At 39.3% G+C, this 25,508-nt stretch overlaps 1 protein-coding gene across 17 annotated transcripts in view; it reads right to left on the minus strand.

Annotated features, from left to right (window-relative positions):
- The window catches only part of ZNF280D (zinc finger protein 280D), a 43,128-nt gene extending 19,374 nt beyond the window's left edge, over positions 1 to 23,754 (minus strand). For 9 of the 17 annotated variants that reach the window (XR_014934395.1, XM_085515572.1, XM_085515577.1 and 6 more), the window contains exons 1-12: positions 23,631 to 23,754; positions 19,751 to 19,896; positions 15,964 to 16,032; positions 15,485 to 15,843; positions 10,745 to 10,862; positions 8,398 to 8,507; positions 6,511 to 6,740; positions 4,827 to 4,984; positions 4,288 to 4,388; positions 4,016 to 4,162; positions 3,284 to 3,418; positions 1,623 to 1,861 (exon numbers count right to left, since the gene is read on the minus strand). Coding sequence is in view for 14 of the 17 variants with exons in the window: in XM_085515572.1 (XP_085371698.1) it covers positions 1,623 to 1,861; positions 3,284 to 3,418; positions 4,016 to 4,162; positions 4,288 to 4,388; positions 4,827 to 4,984; positions 6,511 to 6,740; positions 8,398 to 8,507; positions 10,745 to 10,862; positions 15,485 to 15,843; positions 15,964 to 16,032; positions 19,751 to 19,889 (1,805 nt within the window). In the remaining 3 variants the exon portion in view is untranslated. Of the gene's footprint in view, positions 1 to 1,622; positions 1,862 to 3,283; positions 3,419 to 4,015; positions 4,163 to 4,287; positions 4,389 to 4,826; positions 4,985 to 6,510; positions 6,741 to 8,397; positions 8,508 to 10,744; positions 10,863 to 15,484; positions 15,844 to 15,963; positions 16,033 to 19,054; positions 19,140 to 19,750; positions 19,897 to 23,630 lie in introns of all 17 variants that reach the window. The other 8 variants (XR_014934396.1, XR_014934397.1, XM_085515573.1 and 5 more) reach the window with 3 other exon arrangements.
- Positions 23,755 to 25,508: the final 1,754 nt, after the last annotated feature.

Consider the following 25,508-nt stretch of genomic DNA (forward strand, 5'->3'; position numbering starts at 1 on the left):
CATCATATTTGAGAAGTCGTGGCTGTCAGGTGAGGTCCCGGATGATTGGAGGAAGGGTCACGTCACTCCCATTTACAAGAAGGGGAGCAGGGAGGACCTGGGGAACTACAGGCCGGTGAGTCTCACCTCTGTGCCTGGGAAGATTATGGAACAGATCCTCCTGGACAACATGCTTGATCACATAAAGAACGAGCATGTGATCCGAGACAGCCAGCATGGCTTCACCAGGGGAAGGTCATGCTTAACTAATCTTGTGGCCTTCTATGATGGAGTGACGGCATTGGTGGATGAAGGGAAGGCGACCGATGTCATTTACCTGGACCTGAGCAAGGTCTTTGACATGGTCCCCCATCACATCCTCATCTCCAGATTGGAGGGAAGTGGATTTGATGGGTGGACAACCAGATGGATAAGAAATTGGTTGAAAGGCCGCAGACAGAGGGTGGTGGTCAATGGCTCTATGTCCAGGTGGAGGCTGGTAACGAGCAGTGTCCCTCAAGGGTCTGTCTTGGGACCGGTGCTCTTTAACATCTTTATTAATGACATCGATGAGGGAATGGAGTGCACCCTCAGCAAGTTTGCTGATGACACCAAGCTGAGTGGTGCAGTCGATACGGTGGAGGGAATGGATGCCATTCAGAGGGACCTTGACAGGCTGGAAAGCTGGGCTCGGGTGAACCTAATGAGGTTCAACACGGCAAAGTGCAAGGTTTTGCACTTGGGCCGGAAGAACCCCAGGCACCTGTACAGGCTGGGAGGAGTGGTCCTTGAGAGCAGCTCGGCAGAGAAAGACCTAGGGGTCCTGATAGATGAGAAACTTAACATGAGCCAGCAGTGCGCTCTGGCAGCCCGGAAAGCAAATGGGATCCTGGGCTCCATCAGGAGAGGGGTGGTCAGCAGGGATAGGGAGGTGATCGTCCCTCTCTACTCGGCTCTTGTGAGGCCCCATCTGGAGTACTGTGTCCAGGTGTGGAGCCCTCAGTACAAAAAAGATATGGAGATTTTGGAAAGGGTCCAGAGGAGGGCCACAAAGATGATCAGGGGGCTGGAGCACCTCCCCTATGAGGACAGGCTGAGGGAGTTGGGTTTGTTCAGCCTAGAGAAGAGAAGGTTGCAGGGTGACCTCATTGCAGCCTTTCAATACCTGAAGGGAACTTACTCCCAGGAGGGGAGTAAACTCTTCGAAAGGGCTGATAATAGCAGGACTAGGGGGAATGGTTTTAAGTTAAAAGAGGGAAGATTTAGGTTGGATGTTAGGGGAAAGTTCTTTACTAGAAGAGTGGTTAGGTCCTGGAACGGGCTGCCCAGGGAGGTTGTGGATGCCCCGTCCTTGGAGGTGTTCAAGACCAGGTTGGACGGGGCCCTGGGCAACCTGATCTAGTAAAGGCGTATGTTTGGTGGCCCTGCGAGGCAGGGGGGTTGGAACTACATGATCCTTGAGGTCCCTTCCAACCCGGGTAATTCTGTAACTCTGTGAAAGTTATTACCACAATATCAATACGTGGAAAGTCTGAGTCTTCTGCAAAATTATGTTGTCAAACATTCTATATTGTAGGATCAAAATTTATTGGATACTTATATTCAAAGCATACTTCAGTGTATTTTTAGGGTTCATATTTTACCTTAAATTATGCAATGCTGTATTTGTAACTTTTTTTTTTTTGCTGCTGCTGTTGGTCCATGCATTTTGCTTCTTCAGTGTAGTTGTTGGTTTTGATCGTCCTTTCGACTTATTTGAATTAGATCTGCTATGATTTCTAGCAGCTGTGTTCTTTGCTTTAGGAGATAACTGAAATGTGGACGTGCTTGTGCTAACTGACGATCCTGACTGAAGAGATCCAAGAGATGCTCGAATAGTAACCTACAAGCACAAAATTAAAAGTTTTTCTATTTAGGTTTAAGCCGTTTATGTTCTATTTTTCTCTAAGTTTTAGTTGCTTCAGGACACAAGTGACTATCTTGCATAGCACAGGAAATCCTCCTCAGTAAAAACTGTTTTGAAAAATACGTAATACTGTTGACTTGAGTAAACCTCAATGCAGTAGTCAACCAGATGCTTAAAAAGCTCTTGTTTTGGTGGGAATAATGAGCAGTGACCAAAAAACACCACTCTCTCTTCAGACCTGCAACTGCCTATATCCTATTCTTAAAACCAATAACCAAACAAGAAAAAGTAGCTGTGGAAAAGAAACAGACGGGTCAGATCAATTAGTCATGCCGAGAAGTATACCAAATAAATCTGTTAGTTCCTGGATTAAACCAAACCTCTGTGTATTGTTGCCTCATGATTAGTCAAGCTACTTCAGATTATTTTTGCTTTCCATCCTAAACACTTAAGGGACAAATTCTGGCTTCTGAATTATATTTCTTGCCCCTAGTTACAGCTTAGAAGCAGCTCAGCTTTTAAGTCTTGTTCCAGGCTCTTCAGTTTTATCATATACACTCTGTCAAGGTCTCCTAACACCAAAATTTTAAACACAAAGAAAGCTAAGCTTTTACTAATTACAAATACTCTGAATCTTCTAAAATACTCAAGTGATATCAGAGACTCCAGAATCGCTACCAAGCAACACAACTTCAACTTCTGTCATTTTTCTTACAAAATGTAACGCAGTGAGTAGTTTGTGAATAATACATTGAACACTTTTAGTTAAAGGAAATAAATCTTCACAATTCACTAAAAGATTGTAAGAAGAAAGTTCTGAAACCCACAGGCAAGTTGTTTCTTATCAAGAAATGGGCTTAACACTAAATATTCTAATTGGAACCAAGTTTACATCACAACACACTGTTGGTTTCTTTTCACCCCTTGAAATGCAGAAGATAAAAAGACATTGTATACTCAGTTGAAAGTGCCTAATGCCTATGGAAAATCATCTTGCACTCCACTTGCATTTTGCTACTACCTTCCACACACTGGAAGTCTTACATAGGAAATGACATTAGCACATCACAACATCCACATCATCTGCTTTTCTCCTAACACAAGAGATGATAAATGGAAAGGGACAAATTAGCCAACAGCTCAAGAAGGTATCACTGACTGCACTACCACCACACACATGAATGGAAGAACAGGACAGGGCAATGTACAGATCAACTGGTGGAAGCTGTGAACTGTCGCTAGCCCTTCTTTTAAGGGGAAATGAGTTTTTTGTTTTAGAGATAACAATTTCTTTGCTATGGAAAAGAAAGGAGAGAAGTACTTTCTATTCCAAAACTTTCTCTGCCAAAACCTTATTTTTTTTTTTTCCATTTTCTCCCTCTATTATTCTTTACTTACCTTTGTTCCAGGAGGCAATCCTTCCAACTGTTTAGGCTTTCTAAACGTTCTGTGATGCTGAGTCTTGTGATCCATTTTTTCTTTGCAAGTCAAAAACTGCAGTCTACACTTAGTGCAACGGTATATTCCTTTTTTCTTGGGGAAAAAAAAAGAAGAAAAAAAAAAAAGAAGCCAGTCTAGAGTAAGCAGGAACATCACAAAAAACAAAATTTGAGCCCTTTTCTGTCTCAAAGAATGGCCATGCCGCTTTTAATTCAACCTGACAAACTTAATATTGTGCAAGGTCAAGACTCTGTACAGAAAACAGTGTTACTACCAAGGAGGAGTCAGGTTACCAATTAGAGTAAGGCAACATGGTAATTGACAATCTTTTCTTTACTTGAATCTGTGATGACCATTCTAGTAAAATCCAAAAAAAGAATAATACAAAACAAATTCACTATGACCTAATGAAGAAATGAAAAAGCAAAAAGATTCTTTGAAAAATATCTGGAGATTTTTAAGCAGAAAACATGTAAGAACATGTCTAACACCGACAGTCTTAACAACTCACTTAAAACCTTCTTACAACAGGCAGTTCTGGGTCTTCATATTCTATTGATTATTTTTATCTATTAACAACCATACAAATCAGTTATGCTTCTTTTAAAACTTTTTTTTTTTTTTTTTTTTTTTTAGGAAGAGATTCATGATACCTAGTGTTTTTCTAGCATTAAGAAAGCATCTGCTTACCTGATGCTTCATGTAATGATGCATATACGGTGTTCCAATTTTAATTACTTTGAGACAAAATGGACATAGCAGATGTTTTGTGTTTTCATGAACTGTTCTGAAATGCGTTTCTACATCTGAAAAAGCTGAGGATCTGTAGTTGCATACCTAAAATAAGAAATTTTACTTCTTGTTAAAAGTTTATAAAAAGCAAAAACAGACATAGTGTGTGCACTGGGGGTGGGCAGAGAGGGGAGTAGGTAATGTAAATACAAAACAAGATTCTGAAATACCTGGCAAACATACGGCATTTCACCTGGCTTATGATTGTCCTTCATATGTTGCAGAAGAACCTGTTCTGTTTCAAAGGATAACTCACAGATTTTACAAATAGCTAAAAAGAAGTGAAAAGCAAAAAAACATAAATTAGTTTGGGGTCATAATTCAATCAATTATAATACATACAAATATGTGAACCGTATAAATCTACAAAGGGGAAACAATCTAATGATCTTCCAGCTCTTCAGATGAAACTCTTGACAACTTCAGAAATGTGAGGTCTTTCAAAAGGATGAACTCTTGAAATCAAGTTTGCAATAAAGAAAAACACAAGAACACCCTCCAACTTAAAAACAATTAAAATGCTTTTTCCAGATACCCTGCTCTGACAGAAGCTGAATGACCATCCAGCTTTTGCTTACAACCCTCCATATTATTGCCCATCAAGTACAATGGCTTTATTCTTTTAGTTACTAACCAGCAAAAGACAAGTCAAAATATATCTAAAATTCTAGGTCACAAAAAAGGTTTAGTGCAATATAATCCAACTTACTAGAAGACTCATAAGGTGTGTGTGTACTTTCAATGTGGCACTGCAGCTGGAATGGGGTGGGAAACTGACGGTAACAGTGCTGGCAGGTGGTGTGACTTTCCCAGCTTTCACTGCTCTGCTTCTCAAGTTCTAGATGATGTTTCATGTGGTTCATAAACCTTAAAACAATAGTGAACAGGTGAAAAAGATGTATGCAGACGTTATCCATTATGTATCACATGCAAAACGCAAAGGAACCTTAGAAACATTGTTCTGAAAGCACTTTCAAAAATGAAGAAATTCAAGGTGTAAATATTCAAAATAATATTCAAAATATTCAAAATATGCCAGCCACTCAGACCTCATCACCACCAGTGTTCTCACATCTATACTGTGCAGAACAACTGCAGCTCTGCTGACAGCTAACAAGTACTAAGACCAGATCTTCAAGTAGGACATTCATAGCTTTATCTGGAAACACCTCCATACAAAAATGAGAGTATTTCAAGAGCTTTCTTTTATGTAAGGATTTAGGTCTGAAGATGACTTATGAAAGACAGTTATCAAGAAATTCCACTGTGTAGATAACAACCAAGAGGTTATGAGAAACTTGGTGTTAGATCACTATAGAAAGTCACCATATTTTCCTTGTCAATATATCCATCTGCCTGAGGAGGATCTATATTGGCTGAGAAGTCTAAGCTGAATTTATCACAATGCTGACAGGTCAGTCATTTGTGGAACAGTAAGCTGTCACAAGGACAGGTGAGCTGCATAACCCACTACTGCTGACTTAATGAATCATTCTATTTTGAATGGGTTTCATTTTGAGAACAAAAGTCCAAAAATAGAAGGTCCAACAGATTCTGAGAGAATGTATGTATTTATTTTGCCAGCTTAAAGTATAGAAAATGCCTAGGAATACAAATTCTTAAGTAACAGAAATACGTATTCAATATGGAAAAAAGTAAACTCTTTAAATATGAAATACTGGCACTTTCACTTATACAGATACTTAATTAACAGCACATTTAATGTTCAGAATTAGAAGAAACTTTTGTACAAAAACATGGGTTTGATGTTAGCATAAGGCTCTGCGTTTTGACTTGCCGACTATGCCCTTGAAAGAATAGTCCATTTTTCAGTTTTATGTTCTGCAAATTCAGCTTCCCCTAAATAACGGATGTGAAAAAGGAGAATGACCTTAACTTCCAAATGAACAATGACATGAATTGGTCTATGTATTAAAACAGCTTACTGAAGCTTTTTGTAGCACTTGGAAGTAAAATTACTCCATCAAAATAACAGTTGTTACATAAGCAAACGACCAACTATTAGTCACTGTGAGTCCCTGAAGAGAAACAACACTCACACCTACTGACATCACCATCAATCAAGATGGTAAATTGTAGAGTACCTTATTGTTGCCCTTTCCAACCCTTAAGTCCTATGACCGCTCTCATTAGAACTACGCTATTTCCATTACATGCCTCTAAAATTTGTTCTCTTATCTTTAAGTAAGTTAAAGCTACAGATAAACACACGTAGTAAAAAATAATTCAATTTCTGTGCAGTAATCCAGCATTAATAGTTTGCAAGACACTCCAAAAATTCCTTTCTATTCCAAATAGACAAATTCCAAATGCATGACATTAACTGACATGGGCTGTCAATCATTAAAACATTAAGAAGGGAGTTCAAATACCTTATATTATTTTTAAGAACTTTCAGACAGCTGAAGCACTTAAATGTTGTATGAGTCTTCTGCTCCTGTTGTACCTGTTGGGTATCACCTTCATGTTTCCCATAATAGAAATCGTTAACTAACATAATCAATTTTCCTTTCTCATATTCAGTAGTCTTGCTTGATGTAGTAGAACATTCTGTTTGGACGACTCCCAGAAAAAAGTCATTAACCAGATCTGGACAACAATACTAGATGGAAAGGGAGAGAAGAAGAGACAGAGACAAAAGGTGTAAGAATCCCTTAACAAACTCCATCAATGAAAACAGCACCTTAAAACTGAACCTGCCTAATTAGAGCTATGTGCAAAGCTTTTCAATTCTGTGACACACCGACTCAAACTCATACTCACATTCGCATTTTTAACTGAACTGATCTTTCAGTAGCACATCCAGGTAATAAAGTACAAAGTATTTTCAGCACCAAATAACTATTCTCATAGTTTCATGTAAATAAGTTTACAGTTCAAAGCAGAACATCAGTGCTGCCTAGCGGTGCCCTACTCATTAGAAAAATGTCTACTTCCTAAAATTTAAAAACAAGAAAGAAAAGCAACTCTTATACAAGTATTTTGCTTAAAAGCATAAGTTTTTGGAGGACTTCATACAAAATTTTCTTTTACTTCCTTAGGGAGGACATTTATTGACAACTGCAAGTTTTTTTTTTCCAGCTTTAATGGAAAATTTAGAAATTCTATGTCACACAGCAAACACGTCATTTGTATTCACCTGAAAGAGTAGAGAATGAATGCTTAAGCCAATAGCTGTACTACAAAGCTTAATGCTTTAAAAAGCATAACTATCTCATACAGGATCAAGTTTCCAACTGTGAACAAAACCAGGCTTTTCATCTACTGTGAGACAGGTCTACCTTCTATAATGGTATGCAGTTCATTTTCTGGTGCAGAAATCTAAGTCAGTGTACTTTTTGGAAATAAGAAATTAATTTTAAATAAGTAAAGTTGTTTTCTGTCATCCATGGCTTTATCAATCGTTTAAAGTACCAAGTGCAAAAGCATTTCACTACAAGAAATGATTTGAGAAAGATAACATTTCTTAATTGTGTTTTGAAGCTAAATATGACACTAGCTATTATTCATCTTAAATCCTTCAAACTACAATGATTTGCATTAACAGCAATTGACAGCATCAAAATTTTCTATTCTAATGTAATTCATACAGTTTTTTGCACAAGTTACTCACTGTATGCAAGTACATTTCTGCTCTCTCTGAAATGGAATACATATGCCTGAGAACTGTGGTAATCTCTGCCAAATTATAAAAAAAAGTGTTTTCCAGGAAATCATGTTTCTGGAAACAGTGACAAGTAGGCTTCATAAAGAGTAACAGATGCATAGTTTATGAAAGTTTTGTTTATTACTTTAAGTACGAATTACAAATTAACCTTTTCCCCTCAGACAACTTTTTAAGTCACCACATGATATATAAAGGAAAAAAAGCTAAAAGTTTATCTTTGCCTGAGCAGTCACATACCACAAATGTGGGTCAACAGGCTTGCTACTGGCAGTACTAGTGGGCCAACTTGCATTGCTACTATAGGCAATTACCTTCATCAAATTCACTTGTTATCTGGCCAAAAGTTCAAAAAGTCACAGCTGTCAGAGAGAGAATTCAGAGGCAGCAAATGTGCCTCATCTCATTGGAAAAAATAATGCCCGAAATAACAAGACTTAAGGCTCTACATCTCCATTCTTTATCTTTCTGACTTCACAATACTTAAACTCCACCTAATCAGAGACAGAAGCCAGACTATCTTCAAACTGAAACATTTTTCATAACCAGAAGCTCACTTAAGTTTATAATGTTCATCACCATCAAATTATTTTACCTTCATATGATTTTTTAGAGGATCCATAAGATTGAAATGAATATTGCACTTCGGACAAGCTCGTGGAAATGGCCCTCCATTCTTAATGTTGCTTGATGCAGTATTTGTATCTGCAAAACACAGAGAAGTCAGAATTTGCAATCAGAATAACAGTTAGTTATTATTCTAGCAAAGCATGCTATTTGAAATGAAAGTGCAGCTGATGTGACGGGACCGACCATACACAACATTTTACTACCATCTTTCAACTGAAATTCTTTTGCCCAAAATCAACTTCAGTTTGTTCTGTTTGTCATAAACTTTCACAAAATCTTAGTAATCATATAAGAATGGGAGGTGACAGGAACATGATAGAGACAAAGCATTAATTTGTCCCTCCCACTTACCTCCAAAGCAAGATAGATTTTGTGATGTTTTTAAGAACTTTAAATTCTTAAAGCACACAAAACAACTTTTATGCCAGGACCTTGTCATCATCATACAGGGATAAGAGAACTGGTTTTGAAAGTAATTACACCACCTGGTTCTCAATTATGAGCCTATTTCTCCCTGGCAGTAGCTGTAACCAAGGCCTATTCAGATGCATCACTCCTTTTGAATGAATGTGTTTTTGGAGAACAAATCCTCCAAATAACTACTCCCAGAAATGGATGGAAGTAAAGAATACTGCTCTTATCAGAGTAAGTTAATACCTTTCACACAAATTAAAACAGAAATAAAACCAAAAACTGCCTCATTATCTTTAGTGTTAATGAGTAAACCCAATCTTCCAGTTCTCTGCAAAATGCAAAAAAGTTCTGGTGAGAGCTACTTTTTCAAATGAAGTCGTCTTGCATATACAAGTCATTCACAGACCTGGAGGACTCCATGCAGACAAAACAAGTTAAAACAGATGAAACTAAAAGAAAAAGTTTCAAGTAATATCTCAATGTCAGCGTCAGATGTACTCTGCAAGGCTATGAAAAAATGTAAGAGAAAGCCAAACATGCATTTAGCTTATATAGCAAGGATATAAATACAGGTTAAGAGATGATTACACAGCAGCCTTACACATCTTGTCAGAAAAATAATACTGCACAGTCCACACAGTAGACATGGCTCAAGCAGTATTTTTCCAAGAAAATAACATTACTGTTAAAAGTTATAAACCTTTCAATTTCTAAGTTGTGTATGTATCTTAGTGACATAGACTGAGTATCGGAGTATTTAAGACACAATGAATTACAATACTTGATGCCTTTAAGTGCTTCATTTTTCTGGATAAGAGCCTAATATACATTAATTATTAAATACGCAAGTTCCTTAAATTAGAAAATGATAACTATACTAATACCTGTTCTTTGAAGAACCAGAGTTCAATACCAAACCAACTGCAATAAAGAAAACCCTGGCTTACTTTAGAAAAAGTTGTTTGTTTCAATAAGATGAGAATCAGATCACAAACTAGTTGGAGACGTGCAAAGAAATATACTGCCTTCACTAATCAGTAGCTGCAGTGAACACCTAAACTAGAGACACAAAAAATTATCATATCAAGCAGAAGAGACTAGCAACCTAAATCTTGGTTTACATTACTTTTATTATGACCATTAGGCCATTCATTTTACATAGCCCATTACGTTATAGACAAACCAGAATTTTTTCACCTATGACTTACAGACGAAAACGATGGGATTATGGTCAATTAGAAAAGTGCAATCCTTCATCAAAACAAAAAAAAGGGGGGGAGGGGGAAATTTCAAGGTGCCGCATGCTTAAGACTGAGGATACTACGTGCTTCCACCTGCTATGATAAAAAAGTGGTTTGGTTTGTTTTTAAGTAGGTAAAATAGTTCCTGCTGAAATACAGCTTAGCTAGAGAGAAGAAAAAAATAAACATCGCCAAATGATATTCTTCCCTTTCCCCTTTCTACATAGAATCCTTTTGATCCCATTTACTGAAAGCGCTATACATAGCAGTCAGGAAACGAAGATAATCATCACTGGGAATCCACTCAGCAGACTCAGGAAGTTCTTCTGGCACTGTTCCACAGCTCCTCTCTTGCTAACAGCCATTCCTATTCATCTTAGCCAAAGACTGTTTGATATAAAGAAAATGAGCCCTTATCTGTCAAGATGATTACAGTGGATCTGGCAGTATTTTATTTTTTTTTTAAGTCTAAATGAACATTACATGAATACATCAGCGACTAATTCAGTCTAACACGAGTCATATATAGGGGAATAAAAAGTTGTAGAGTTCTATATCCTAAAAACTTCATATAAAATTACAACACAAAAATTCACACCACAGTTAAATGCCATTATGTTGTTTCTTTCTTCTATCAACTACTACAGTTATACCCACCTGTTACACTCACTGTTGGCTCAGTCTGGTACTGTGGAACTCCCGAGTTCTGTCTCACACCAAACAGAATACCAGATGTATTATCTGGTGCATCTGGTGGAGAATCCATAATATAATCCTAGTAAAATATTTTCAAGAAGGAAAAGAAATTTGAGGTTTAACATTTCTTTAATTTCAGGCTTCAAAGGGTTTATTCTTGAAAACGTACGACTGCTTAAAAGTACTTGTAAATACTTGTAAGTACTTCAAAACAAACTCAGACATTTATCTTTTACTCCTGTTAACAGCTACTTGTATTTTAAAGATCTGAAATCAGAACTCAGGCGAACAAACTTGATAGGAACAGAAGTTTCTCAAAGATTATATTGGTCAAATTTTGCACAAGACCAAGCTTTAATGAAAGTCAATAATACCCATAGCAGACTGACTGTGAATGGCACTTGAATTCAATATATCACTACTGATTGTCTTTAACATAGAATAATTTCAAAAGGGCTTTATGAATTAATACAGTCCAACATGCTTTTCAAAGCACAGCTAATGCAAAAGAAGGTTCATGCTTCTCAGCATCTTGACGCTTTTAAATGTCTGCAAGTACAGCTACCCTTCAGTTCAACAGGATTGTCCTTTAGCAAGACCCATAATTTAAAAAACGAAATAGTCTTCATTTCTCAGTTACAGCACTGAAAACTATTGAAACTGAACAACCTGCCTGACCATGAAATACTTTCAGTAGTAGCTGTAATGCATTAAGAAAAACCTCATGATAGAGTTGCATTCAATTTCAACGTCAGTGTATGAATGGCAGTATGTTGGCACTTGACCTTTCTACTTTAAAATAACACAATTAGTTGCACTTCATCAAACTGTACTTGAAACTAAACTAGGAAGGATTAGCTGCACTTCCTTTGGAAAAAAAATGATCACCCAATGCACATACATGAAAACTGATTATCCAGCACCCATGCAGGGGGCTAGAGATACATGATCTTCCACATCCCTTCCAAATTAACCCATTCCATGACTCTATTATACGTGCATTTCATCAACGTATTCATGAAATAAAGACCACAACATCTTAAGCAGTAAAGATAAGTCCCTTAAAACACTTCCCACTCAAGTAAACAAGCATGCAAAGGAATATTTTCACACTTAACTTGCTACATTTTTAACTACCACCACACAAAGCTTGATGGAAACAAGTCTCTATGAGTACACAGATACATGTATAACATTCAGGTATGATACCCTAATCTAGAACTCCTAAGTAGCAGAAAAAATTTTAATAAAACAAAAGGTGTTTCTCTCCATCCCCCTTTTTATTGTGTGTCTCTTAAATGAAGACACTGTAGGACCTTAACAATAATGAAGAGCCATTCTTTTCTCTGGCAATCATCCTAATCCAATGTAACCAAATTAAACAAACGTTCAAGTGCAGCTGTGGAAATCAGAATAATGCTAAGAACATTTAACAATTACTAAATGTCTTTGCTTTATTTTTTATGAGCAAAACCTACACAGGTGATAACACACCAGGCTTCATACTAGCCAGAGAAATTACAAGCAAAGCAGCTTAGCCTGTAAATCCCTCTTTTCAGCTAGTAAGCCTGTGGTAACTCCTAGACTGGGTGGAAGACTTTGCAGAACCACCTTCACTTTAAATATGACCAGTACAACACATAACAGTAAAATGTGCCTTTCTTACTACCTTGTGTAGGCCGCCTTTTGTTTGTTTGAAGTGCTGCTACCCTTTCTTCAAATGACCAGCTATTTTGACAGTTTGTGTACATCTCCCTAGTATATACTGACTTCATCTGGGCAGGAAGGAAGTAAAAGCTGACATCCTGGAAATCCAGTCTCAGTATTCTCCAGAAGTACCCGTCTGTTGAAAATGTTTTGGTTTTTTTTCCACACAATTGGCTCCATTGTTTTACATATAAAACCAAAACATCTTCTCATGCTTTGGAAAACAAAAATGTTCTGAATAACAGAACAGCTCTACCACATCAATGAAAAAATCCAACCTGCACAGGTGTTCTCATGTGCAGAAAGTCTAAAACCGGCATTCTTATAAATGATGTTGTCAGGGCTCAAGTTAAGAAGAAAAACTACATGCCACCGCTCTGTTTTCCAGAAGACTAGCAAAAATACCAAACTCAAGGTGCGCAGCTAAATTTCCTAACTGTCAAAACCACACTAATTAGTAACATGCTAATTAATACCCAGTCCACATAGATGAATTTGAATAATGCACGGTATCAGACCTTTGCTCTCCCAAAATTTTACTAGGGAGAAGTGAAACCTGAATCATGCTCACACTGAGGAAAGTGCCTAGTCACTTATGGGAAGATGCGCACAGATGTGGCTGAAGCTTACTGCAAAGAGTTTTGAGTGCTGAGTTATAGAAAACCTTCATCACTCTTAATGAATGCATCTTTAAGAAGATAATAAGCTTATGCTACCATACACAAAAGCAGTAGCTCTGAATTCATTAAGACTGGCGTAGACAATACCACTGAAGCCAAATTAAATTTAAAAAAATTCTGAAAGTGAATTAACAATGGGGCTGTAACAAGAACGCAAAAAGGAAGAATCAAGTTGGAAAGGAACAGAAAAATGCATGAATGAAAACATTAACAAGAAGAGAACTAAAGGGGCATTTCTAGGTATAACACGGATATATCTGGACATTTGATTACATTATTTTAGGCTTTCAAACACACTGAGATACTGATTCAGTTACCATGTTTTACTAGACATGACCCAAAATATCTCTTGCAAACTCCCAATCAGCTGCTTAAGACTGAAAACTGGAAAACGTGACTACTTCCCTAATGAACCAGCAAGAGACTCCAGGCAACAATTGTTTTGGATTGTTAAGAAAACAATACAATCTTCCCCTCCTCCACAATGATTTAGCACAAGTCTTAAGAATTCAGCATTTCAACTATTAACGCTGCAACTTCTAATCGCTCGCTTCCTCATTCTCATTCTATTGTTTCACTACAGCTGCCAAATAAACCAAGAAGCAAAAAAACGAACCACACAGCAACAAAATAAACCCCACACTGAAGAAGCTACAGCATTTTCTTAAGCACTAAAACCCCAAAAGAAGCACTGTAAAAATTAGGTAAGAAAAACGCAAAGCTACTTTTAAGTACCAAAAGAGGTCACCGAAATATTAAATTAATTCATCAATGTGAAAGATTCATTTATATACAGTCTGTCTCTGTAAAATGTAGAGAATGAGAATTCCTGTCATTTCTCCACATAACCTAAACAACACTGATGCAATCATAGAATGACTTGGGATGGAAGGGACCTCAAAGATCAAGTTCCAAATCCCCTGCCACAGGCAGGGTTACCAGCTGCTAGATTAAGTACTAGATCAGACTGCCCAGGGTCCCATTCACCTGGCCTTAAACACCTCCAAGCATGGGACATCCACAGCCTCTCTGAGAAACCAGTTAAGAGCATCTCACCACTCTCTCAGTAAAAAAACAAAAACAAAAACATTCCCCTGACATCTAAACTAAACCTCTCTTCCTTCAGTTTAAAACTGTTCCCTCTTGCCCTATCACTATCTACCCACATAAAGAGTTTATTTTCCTCATGTTTAGAAACACCCTTTAAAAATTGGAATGCTTCAGTGAGGTCTCCCTGCAACACTCTTTTCCAGGCTTAATGAGCCCTGTTTCTTCAGCCTATCTTCATAGTAAAGGTGCTCCAGCCCCTGGATCACCGATGTGGCCCTCCCTCAGGACTCTCTCCAAAACCTCAATATTTCCTTGTGCTGGGGGCCCCAGACCTGAATGCAGTACTCCAGACTGGGGCCTCATTAGAGCAGAGGGGAACAATCACCTCCTTAACCCTGTTGGCCACCCCTCTTGTGATAGAACCTAGGATACTATTGGCCTTCCAGGCTGCAAGAGCACACTGTTGGCTCACGCTGCTTCTCCCATCAACCAGGACCCCAAGTCCTCCTTCAGCAGAGTTACTCTCAAAGAATTCTCCCACTTTGTATACATATCTGGGATTATCTTGACTCAAGCACAAGACCTCACACTACACTTTGTTGAATCTTGTTAGGATTACAAGGGCCCTTTAGAAATTATCAAGATAATGCTGAATAGCATTCCTTCCTTCTGCCATATCAACTGCACTGTTCAGCTTGGTGTCATCAGCAAACTTGCTGAGGGTGCAACTCAATTCCATCACCTATGTCATTGATAAAGATGTTAAAGAGTACAGGTCCCAAGATGAACCTCCATCAGCCTCCACCTGGACACAAAGCCATTGACCACAAACCTCTGGCTGCAACTTCCTAAGTGATTCCTTACACAATGAATAGTCCACCCTTCAGTTCAGAGGTAAGGATGTGGTGGGGGACCATGTCAAAGTTCTTTCAGAAGCCCAGGTAGATTACATCAGTTGCCTTCCCTTTGTCCATTGAATTCATTTAATACATTTAATGCTAAGATTTTCATGTAATGTAACACTGCTGCTACTAGCTAAAGCTATCATTCTTAAGCCACACGGCACATTTTACACTCAGTAGGAGTTTATAAAGTCAATATTTTCAATCTATATTTTCATTAACTAGTGCAAGATTATGGTTCTACAGTCTTTACATTTTATGTAATGCTAGTCTATAAGACTAATCATGGTCTTCAAATTATTTCCTCAATTTATTCACTACCACATCTGAGTATTTTACAGTTTAAGGGAATAAAAACTTACCTGATTGAGTATGACAGGCTGTGTTGTTACAGTAGTCAATGGCCTGGATGCAGGTTGAGCCACTAGAGGAACTGAGATACTTCTTGATACTGGCTGTGTTGTGACTGTTCTGCTAACAGGCTGTGATAGTCCAGAACTTGACCGGGTCATCTGCTGTGTTGATAAACATCCAGCAACTGGTCTCTGTAGTGTCTGTGAAGCTCCTGAAACATTCACTGGTCTAGACAATGGCTGAACTGCTACAGAGCTGGCTGTAGATCTGGACACAGACTGAAACACTGAGGAAACAGGCATGGCACTGGGACTGGAGGCAGGTGTTGCATAATGGTGACTGTCAGACTTGAATGAAGTAACAGTACCTGTTGCAAAGGATTCCAAAGTTAACATTATATCATTTTTGTGGTCAGATATTACACATTAAGTGTTGTGATTTTGTGTGCGTTCATTTTTTCAGTTACCACGTTAGGACAATATAATACCTCTACTGGGTGCACCATTCTGTATCTGCCTTCTGCGTGATGAGCTGAAGGTGACTCTGTTCAATATATCTGTCAAAAGTTACATTTAAATTTAATTGCAGTTAAATTAAGAGATTTTTCTCTTTGCAAATTAAAAGCAGCATTCATAACCACAAATAAAGCCAATTAGGATTTGACTTATGAGTTATGATACTAATTCTAGAATAAAAACCTGGCAAAACAAAGCATCATTTGTACAAATGAAGATATGTTCTACTCTGCTTCTCTTAAGCTTGCTAGTTTACCTAAGAATCTCAATTCTATTTTCTTGGAAATAGATGAACAAACAAGTAAGACAGAGAGCAAATTATGAACACTTCATTAATGTTTAGCTCATCTGATTCTAAGAAATGCATTTATTCACTTCTCTTTGTAGCATGCATAGTAAGAAGTTCCCAAATGGTACAACTGCTTCAGAGAAAAGGAACCGTTTTCTCTAAAAAACTTCCAAGCTCCAGTTTCCATCACCAGGAGAAATCAAAGAGAGAAGGCAAATGAGTCATACTGGACTTGTATTGTACGTGGACTGATTTTCCAACATATCCTAGATAGCAGTCTATTACTAGAATTCCAGTTTAAGTTAAAATTCTTAGATTTGATGCTTACTCCCTAACCAATATTCCTCAGCTATCTCCATCCTCACATAGAAATTTATGTTAATTCTAGAATGTTAAAATAATATTCACCAAATCAAAATATTCTTCTACCACCAGATTCTCAATTCATTTCATATCGCTGCCAAATTTCTTGCTCAGACACGTGAAAACACACATATATTAAAGCTCCAAATCAACAGGATCGAAAGTACCCTTACAAACCAGGGTCAAATTACAGCAGAATTGCAAGCAAGAGATCTTAGAGCATCTATAAATCACCTTAAGGCTGTTTTCACAGATAAGTTTATAAAGTACTCAGACTGATAAATAAATCTAATGGCAGCAGAGCTCAGATCACAGCTCTCAACCTGTTACCCCTACATAGATAATACTAATGAAAAAGCAGCTGCAACCAACAGATTCAAGCAGGTTTGCATTTTTAAGATATGATAAATTTGCTCCTGCAAAAATTACACTATTCTTACTTCAAACAACATCATCTATGAGTAAGGATTAGCTAACCTTGGGATTCAATTTGTGCTAGCAAATTCATACCACACAATTAAATTCAAGTCAAGCAGTACAAAAATCTGTTTATCCCCACAAAACAATAACAAAAACAACAAAAACACCAACAAAACAGAATAATAATAATAAAAAGACAGCTATTGCAAAATCCTACAAGTTATGGTTCACAAAACATTTTCAGCTTCAGGCAGCCTTTTGCACTGAAAATTCATATCCTAAAAATATACAGATAGAATTTACTGTTTTTTTTTAAAAAAAAGAACACTTCAGAGAACCAGTGCTTTGATTTTACAACTACATTTGTGTGACAACTGACTTGTCAGAGACTTGACTTGCTCCTACCCACCTAAGTATTATCTTCCCTGCTCAGATAAAACAGTATCAAAAAGTAACAGAAGAACATTTTAAAGTAGCAACAAATGACACCTCCATATGACCATGAAAAAGTAAGCAACAAAAAACACACGGTTGCTGCAAAATAATAATAATAATGAACAGCTGTAAGAAACATTAAAAGAAATAAAGTGTGAATTACTTTTTCTCTCACTCAACTAACCCTCTCAAAAAAGAGAGAAAGGACATTTGACCATACATACATTGTGCCAACATGTCAAAGCTGGAGTCCTTAACTATTTCCTTTCAATTTTCCACATTAGTCTGTGCAACAGTTAAAAACTGCACTGTCAGTAGAAGGTTAAAAAGATGGCCATTTATTGCAGAAAACATACCATTCCAAAAAATTAGGAATAACATGCAAGTCTCCATCTGCCACCTGATCAGACAGGAGTTTTCTTGTGTAAAAATTAAACAGCAGTGGTAAGGAAAGCTGAGTTTGCTGTGGCTTACCTAATACCAACAACAATTCTGCAAACTGAAGCCTGACTACTGCCAGGTAGTACTACTTACAAGCCAAAGAAGAACTGAGGTCATTCTTCCATAGCTGTTTTTGATAGTGAAGTAGGAGATTACAAAGAAAAAAAAAAAAAATTGGGAAAGGGAAGGAAAAGAGAAAGTAAGAAATTATACCATAAGTGATTTTACTTGTGTCAGAACTGAGTACGGACAGCTCTAGAGCAAGATGCATTGCAAGCCTATCTTTTACCAAAGTTCTTGAAGTTATTGAATTGTATGAAAAGTGTAGTTCTCATCTGCAACACATTTCTATCCTTCATGACTTAAAGAAACTAATTAGACTAGGATGATGCAATGAAACTTGGCATATTTGTTGCTCTAATGTATGTCTAGCACATTAATAATGGTCCAGTTCCATGATCTACTGCTAACAACAAACAGTAATCCGGAGATCCTAGACCTCATAACAGTAACGGGTATTTTTTTTGTCCTTCTGGAAGCTTATAACTGCAGAAGGTTCTTAGACTAAATTTCAAATATTCTTCAAATTTTCATGAAGATCTAGACTATTTCTCAAGCATTCAAAAACATGAACCCTTAATAGCTATTTTAGGTGAGCTCTAACATCAACTTCTTTTATACTTAAAACACCAATTTCAAAATCTTTAAGCTAGTGCAAAAAGTATTAAAAATAACTTCCAGTGAGTAAGAGACAAAGTAAAACTGAGCTCAGATGCAAGATGAAAGAACTATGATCTAAAATGACATAACAGCTAGTAATAGCTCCAGAGCCCACACAACAAAGTGAGGGACAAGCCTAGTTTAAAATCTTGCCTTGAGATTCTTCACCATAAACTTTATACTTTCAGAAAATGCCTATGACAATCTCAGATGAAAGCAGAGCAGAGATGAGGCAAAACCAGACAGCATGAAACCACACAGTCTTGTGTATTTGATAATCAGAGAATGCTTAGAAAGAACTTCTTAACAGCTGACTACAATTCTCACACAGGATCAAAATCTGTCATTCCTAAAATCAATTGAAGTAGCAAAAATAGGGATTCTCCTTCACTTACCTGCCAAAGACCAAGCACAGGACAAACACTGAATCCTTACACATCTGCCGTCACCACAACCACCTACACTCATTCCCTGTACTACCTGCAGACGGAGAAAACTACAGAACTTGATGAAAAAAATCTCTTATTTTATAGGGAGTGAATGAGTTTATTAGAAGAAACCTCTACCTTAGCAGAGAGGCTTGTACTATTTTCACATTATATACTTTTCCTGATCATGCCTTTCTTAATACACAGTTACCAGAATAACGTCCAAACATTCAGACTGACTTTAAACACACAAAATGAGCAGCAGAAAAAATAAGAGGAACTGCCACACAAAGACTAGAATTCACGCATTTACCTGTGTGGGGAGAGGCAAAGTATCTACGTAAATATCAACTCTATAAGAGCAATTGCATGCTTTCAGCATAACCTATACTAGACCTATAACCATACTATCAGTGCTAAAATCCTCAAATGTCTTTGCTTCTACTTGAAAGATTGAAGCTTATTAGCACAGACAGCTGCACATAGCCCATATTTTAGGGCAGAATTCACTAAAATTTCCAACTTTTGGTGTAGAAGAACAAACTAAAAACAGCTCTAAGACGAAGAACTTAAATCTTAACACTACAAGTTCCGTATTTTCAAATCAAGTTTGAAGTTTCACACTATAAAGGATCTGTCAAGTTACGGAAAATGTTGTCTTACATGTACTAGCTGGCTTGGAGCTTGAGATCTCCCCAACGAAGATTGGCTCATCATCATCATCATCCTCCTCCACTTCTTTCACTCTCTTTTGCCATGGTTCTAGCTCCTCTTCCTCACATTCCATGAACAATTCTGCCATCTTGAAACTATAAAGTAAACAATTTAAAAACAATATTCAATAAAACATTCGGTACTTAGTGAGACAGCCATTCAGTAACAAAAACTACTGTACTTGCCAACAATCCCCACGGAATAGCCTCCTCCCCACCACATTCCACACAGATTCAACCCAATCTGACCTCCAAAGATCAACAGTTCATTTCTGATAATTCTGAAAGCCACATCTGGAGTGCTGAGTCACACAGATGACAGGGGCCTTGGAGCACCTCCCATACAAGAAAAGGCTGAGACCTATAACTCCTCATGCTGGAGAAGACTGAGAGGGAATCTTATCAATGCTTATGAATATCTACTGGACAGGAGTAGCAAGCTCTTTCCAGTGGTGCCCAGCAAGAGGACAATATGTAAATACAAGTATACAAAGTTAAGAATACCTCCTCATGACCTCTCAACATTTGAATCCAAAGTATTCTGCACACCTTCAGTAAGAAAATATCTAATATGACAAGACAACTTCAGGACAGGAGGAATGTGCTGCAAGACTGGGTGATGGACCGACAGTAAGTCTGTGACAGCTTATCACAGAGAAGCAGTCAAAATCCTCCCCTATTTGCACTGAAGTGCGAAGAACAGGCCTGCTAATGTTGCACGTCACATTTTAGGGATAATCTAACACTGGAGAGCTATACTCTTCCTTCCTTCAACAGATTAAGGTGCTGAAGTTAAACAAGGTGCTAAGAAAACAAGAGATGAGTCCAGGTTCTTGTCAAGAGAAAAGAAAAAGTGTGCGAAGCCAATTTCCACATTACAGAAACAAGAGAGGCCATGTGCCAGGTTTTAAAAGAGAAGCAAAGCCAACTCTTCCTCTATAGATGTCTTTGTTTTACTTCCTGAGAGATGACATTTGTCAGACTTCAAGGCAAAAATCAGACCATTTTAAGAGCTACTGCTCATGTAACTGAGCACATATATATGAAAGGGAGGGGTATTTTTATTAAAAAAAAATAATTTTATTTGACCTTAGGAAAAATGTAATCAGTTATAAAACATACTCAAGAGACTGTGAGAGCACCAATAGTTTATACAAAAACAGAACAGGTACAAAAACAAGGGGAGCAAACTCTTCGAAAGGGCTGATAATAGCAGGACTAGGGGAAATGGTTTTAAGTTAAAAGAGGGAAGATTTAGGTTGGATGTTAGGGGGAAGTTCTTCACTAGGAGAGTGGTTAAGCCCTGGAACAGGCTGCCCAGGGAGGTTGCGGATGCCCCGTCCTTGGAGATGTTCAAGGCCAGGTTGGACGGGGCTCTGGGCAACCTGATCTAGTAAAGGTGTATGTTTGGTGGCCCTGCCAGGCAGGGGGTTGGAACTACATGATCCTTGAGGTCCCTTCCAACTCGGGTCATTCTGTGATTCTGTGAGAAAAACAACTACGTCAGCATGTGACAACCTCAGTTGCACTATATTGTAAGTGAACTTTTTTTTTTTTTAAATGTAAATTTGATAACACAAACCAGGACTTTTAGAAGGTTGTATCAACTGGTGTCACCCCTTACGAGCCATTCCATTCCATTCCATGAATCAATACACCTCAAAGAATTCTCAAAAGGCAACTCAAAAAGAAGCAACGCTTTTAAAAAGCAAATGTCAAATTATTTCAGATCTTTCCAAATCATCCATTCCAATGCCATGAACGGAAGCTATGCTTTCTCTGACATTTTCCTTGGCAATGCAGTCAGCCAAACAAGCTCCTACCTTGCTCCTGTGCTGCTCCTTCAGCTGTGTTAGCACAGCTTTTCATGGTACTGACACAAACCTGTGCACATTAAAAATAGCCTGGGGTGACTGAAAGGACGAAAAATCAGTGGCCAAAGGAATCACAATGCAGTAAGGGGGAACGGGTTAGGCTACAAGAGGTGTGAAGGAACTGCTCAAATAGTCTTCACTGCCAACAGAAACATTTACATCAGTTTTTGGCGTACAGTTCACCCCAAAGTTTTCAGCTTTAACTCTAAACACAGAACATAACTGTCAAGAACTCTGCTAGTTGTTGCTCTCAAAGCCAGCAGTGACTCCTCCTGCCATCTCCACCAATATCTGCCAATGGACTTAGTCTCCACTGCATTGTTTTTTCCGGTTTGTTTTTACTATGTACAAACACAAGCATTTGTACACACATCTCCCAAAAGCAGTCGATGAATCAGAGAGATCCATAACTTCAATGACACCCTATACATGTAATTCAAATACCTAAGCCTCCATTCTAACCTAGAAAGCGTCAAAAGTTGGGAACAAGTTCTTCAAAGCACTTTAAATTAACATTAGAATGTATAAGGACATCACTTAAAAAGGCAACAATAGTAAAAACAACAAAAAAAGGCTTCCTGTTTTCACCATTGCACAGCTGATGCTTGTTTGCCTCTGGCCATAAAAAAAAACTAAGGCAAGTCATTGAAATTTGTTAGGCTTACATACATAATTAACATCCTGAAAAAAAATAAGACCACAGGCAAAACCAGAAAGTAAACTGTTGAAGCAGGTGTTAGAGATGTACAGAAATTAGTACTATACAAGATCATGGCAAATAAAGTTGCAATAAGATGTAAAGTTACTGGAAGCCTGTGTTTCTTCAGATGCTTGTTCCACTCTTCTGGTCAACAACCAAGGTTCCAACACTCAATATTTCTTCAGATTACTTTAAGAGTACCTGAAACTGAATGACCAGCATGGAAGTGATGGTGTGCTTGAAGAGCGAGTGTCTGAATTAGTCAAAAAGCTTCCAGGCCAGCCTTGTTTGTCATCTCTCCACACTGCTTATCAATGAATTATTCAACCTTTATTTTATTACTCTCTGGTTTAACAGCTGCACTTCTTACCAAAGGGACCGCACTTCTATTTACAACACTGGCTGACATTATGGGCACCTACACGTAATTTCCCAGGTGAACTCTCTCACAAGTTCACACAAGCTTGGCGCCATGTTAGATGCAGAGGAACATGAGATCTGCAGCTTCCTGAGGAATGAAAGTAACTGTATTTTTGTTGGGTGCTACACTTGCTTCTGTGGCAAAGAAACACCAATGAAACAAAAACAAAAGTTCTATGAAGTTAAGAGCATACACTAACGTCCCTCAGGAAGAAAGAAGAAAAAAAAAAAAAAAAAAAGAACCAAACAAACGCAAGCAGCACTCCGTTCCCTGCCCTGCGATGCTGTAAGCTCCGCCTAGGGAAGGGCAATGCCTCCGCAAACAAGTCAGGAGTTCACACCCCGCGCCACGACGGGTGCGAGGCGGAGGGATGGAGCCGGGTCCCGATGGCGGCCCGGAGCCGCTCCGCGTGGCTCCAGGCCCGGGCTGAGCGCTGCGCGTCCGCCGGCAGCGCCACGGCGAGCTCGGCCCAGGGCCGTGGGTCAGGCTGCGGGCGAGGCCTGCGCACCACAGCGGGCGGGACAAGGCCTGGCCCGGGCCCGACGCTCAGCGCCGGCAGCCGCGGAACCGCACGACGGAGCAGCCCGGCCCGGGAGATCCTCGCGGACACGGCCCCTGTGGAAAGAGGCTCCGTTTCCAGCGGAGCCTCCCGAGGAAGCCCTCGCATCCCGGGCCCCGCTCCGGAGGCCGCAAGGCCGCGCTCCGACTTAAGATGGCGTCGGTCTCACAGGCGACAATCCCCCCGCGGCCTGCCCGCCCGCCGACGCGCCGAGGCTCCCCGCGGCCCGAAGGCGACGGGCCGGGAGGGCGGAGAGCGGCGGGCGGCCCGGCTTACCGTGCTCCGAGTCCGGAGGAGCCGCGGCGCGCAGCCCCGGTCCTGTGTGCTGGGCCGGAGGGGGGATGGGAGCAGCCGCGCTGGCGAAGCAGCCTCACATCGCCGAACAGCGGCGCAACACCACAGCCGCCGCCGGGGAAAGGAGGGAGGGAGGGAGGGCGCGCGGGGAGGGAGGGGTGGGTGGGTGGGTGGGTGGGTGTCCGCGCGGAGCCTGCCGGGTAGAGCGGGGCAGCCCCACAGCGCAGCCGGCTCCACCAACGCCGCGGGGCGGGGCCGCGACGGGGCCGGGCGGGGCGGGGCCGGGCGCCATGTGCCGCTGCCATGTGCCATGTGCCGGGCCTCACACCCGGACACGAGCCTCGCGACAACGCGGCGTCGTGCCCCAACTGCCTCGTTGGGAGCGACCGGCCTCAGAGCTGGGATCGGACTCTGAGGTGTAACTGTGCCGAGCTCAGCGGGAAACACAACCGTCTGACCCATCACAAGGTGACCGAGAAGCTCTTTTAGCCTCTAGAACTCCCTCACCCTCAAATATTAGTTACAGCAACCTCTGTCTCCAAGAGCGTTCCATTTAGATGCTTTTTTGTTTCCCTTCACAACTTTGCTGCCCCTTGTACCATAATGTAAAAACCGAAAGTGCTTTTAGCAAAATATGAAAACATTTCTGGTGAATTTTAAGGGTAAACAATGAAAAAGTTCTTAACTAAATGTGTTCTTTATCACTCAACTTCATCTGCCCGTGCTTCTCCCACCTTACCGTTAGTGACATCTATCACAGCTGCCTTTGGACTTGCCCTATTTATTCAGCATCAGTTCTCTCTCAAATACAGGTATTTTTCAGAAGAATAAGCAAAGCATCCTTATTTGTGTAAACTGGAGCTCTAGAGATAAAATCACTGTGTTTAGCCTGGAAAATGCTCTGCTCATCCGGACCATCATTTTAGCCTTGAGTTGCTTCCAAGGTTCTTCAGAGAAGTGAAGAAAAACGTACACAGTATCTAGTAATTAAATAACTGCTACTTAGTATTTATGCCTCTAAATCATTTAGTTTAGTAACTAAAATATATACTGTCCTGCCAAAGTGGGATAGAAAAAATAAAGACTAGTGATACTTGGAAGGAAATTGAGAAATGGAGTGGGTACTAGAGATGGGAACTTAATTTAGGGATAAGTGACTGTGAAAGAAAGAGGAATAATGCAGTTGTTTGAAATACTTTTATAACAACACATGTACCCCATGTGAAACCATTGTGGGTGTTTATGTTCCATCTAAATCAAAATAAATACAAAGAGAATATTAAGATTGCAAGGGGAGACAACAGAATTCAGATCAATTTACATGTGTATTTTATTAACCTTGTGCATTCTGTAGGTGCACAACTGCATACAGTCTGGTCTGCAAGACCATTACCGGAGTCGTTGAGCAAATGTATTTGAATATCACATTTTTGCACCATCCTACAAAGCTATAGGAGCAAAACAAGTTTACCAAGTGGGATTAATAATCATTCACAACTTTGGAACTCACAGATGAATGAACACTAGTAAATAAACCCCGTAATTACAAAGGGTTTCTTTCCAAGAGCCCCTTAGTTGATAGATGAGCATCTTGGACAAGCTTAATAGGTAGATAATTAGAAATGATGAATGCAATTACCAACTTTATTCCGCATATCAAGCAGCACTTGTTCATATTGCTCTTATTTTACTTGCCATATTCAGGCATTTCAGAGCCAGAGGTGCCAGCTAACTGCAAGGATTTTTCAAGTGGGGTGTGGGAAGTAGGATAGAGCAGGCAGCAAATTGGAGCCCAAAGCATGTCATATCAAGGGGTAATTAATAAATTGATTGTTAGCTGATGACTTACAGGATGGAAGC

This window comes from Coturnix japonica, chromosome 14 (genome assembly GCF_054131305.1).
Source record: "Coturnix japonica strain WE chromosome 14, WE-NBRP24, whole genome shotgun sequence".
NCBI classification, from domain to species: domain Eukaryota; kingdom Metazoa; phylum Chordata; class Aves; order Galliformes; family Phasianidae; genus Coturnix; species Coturnix japonica.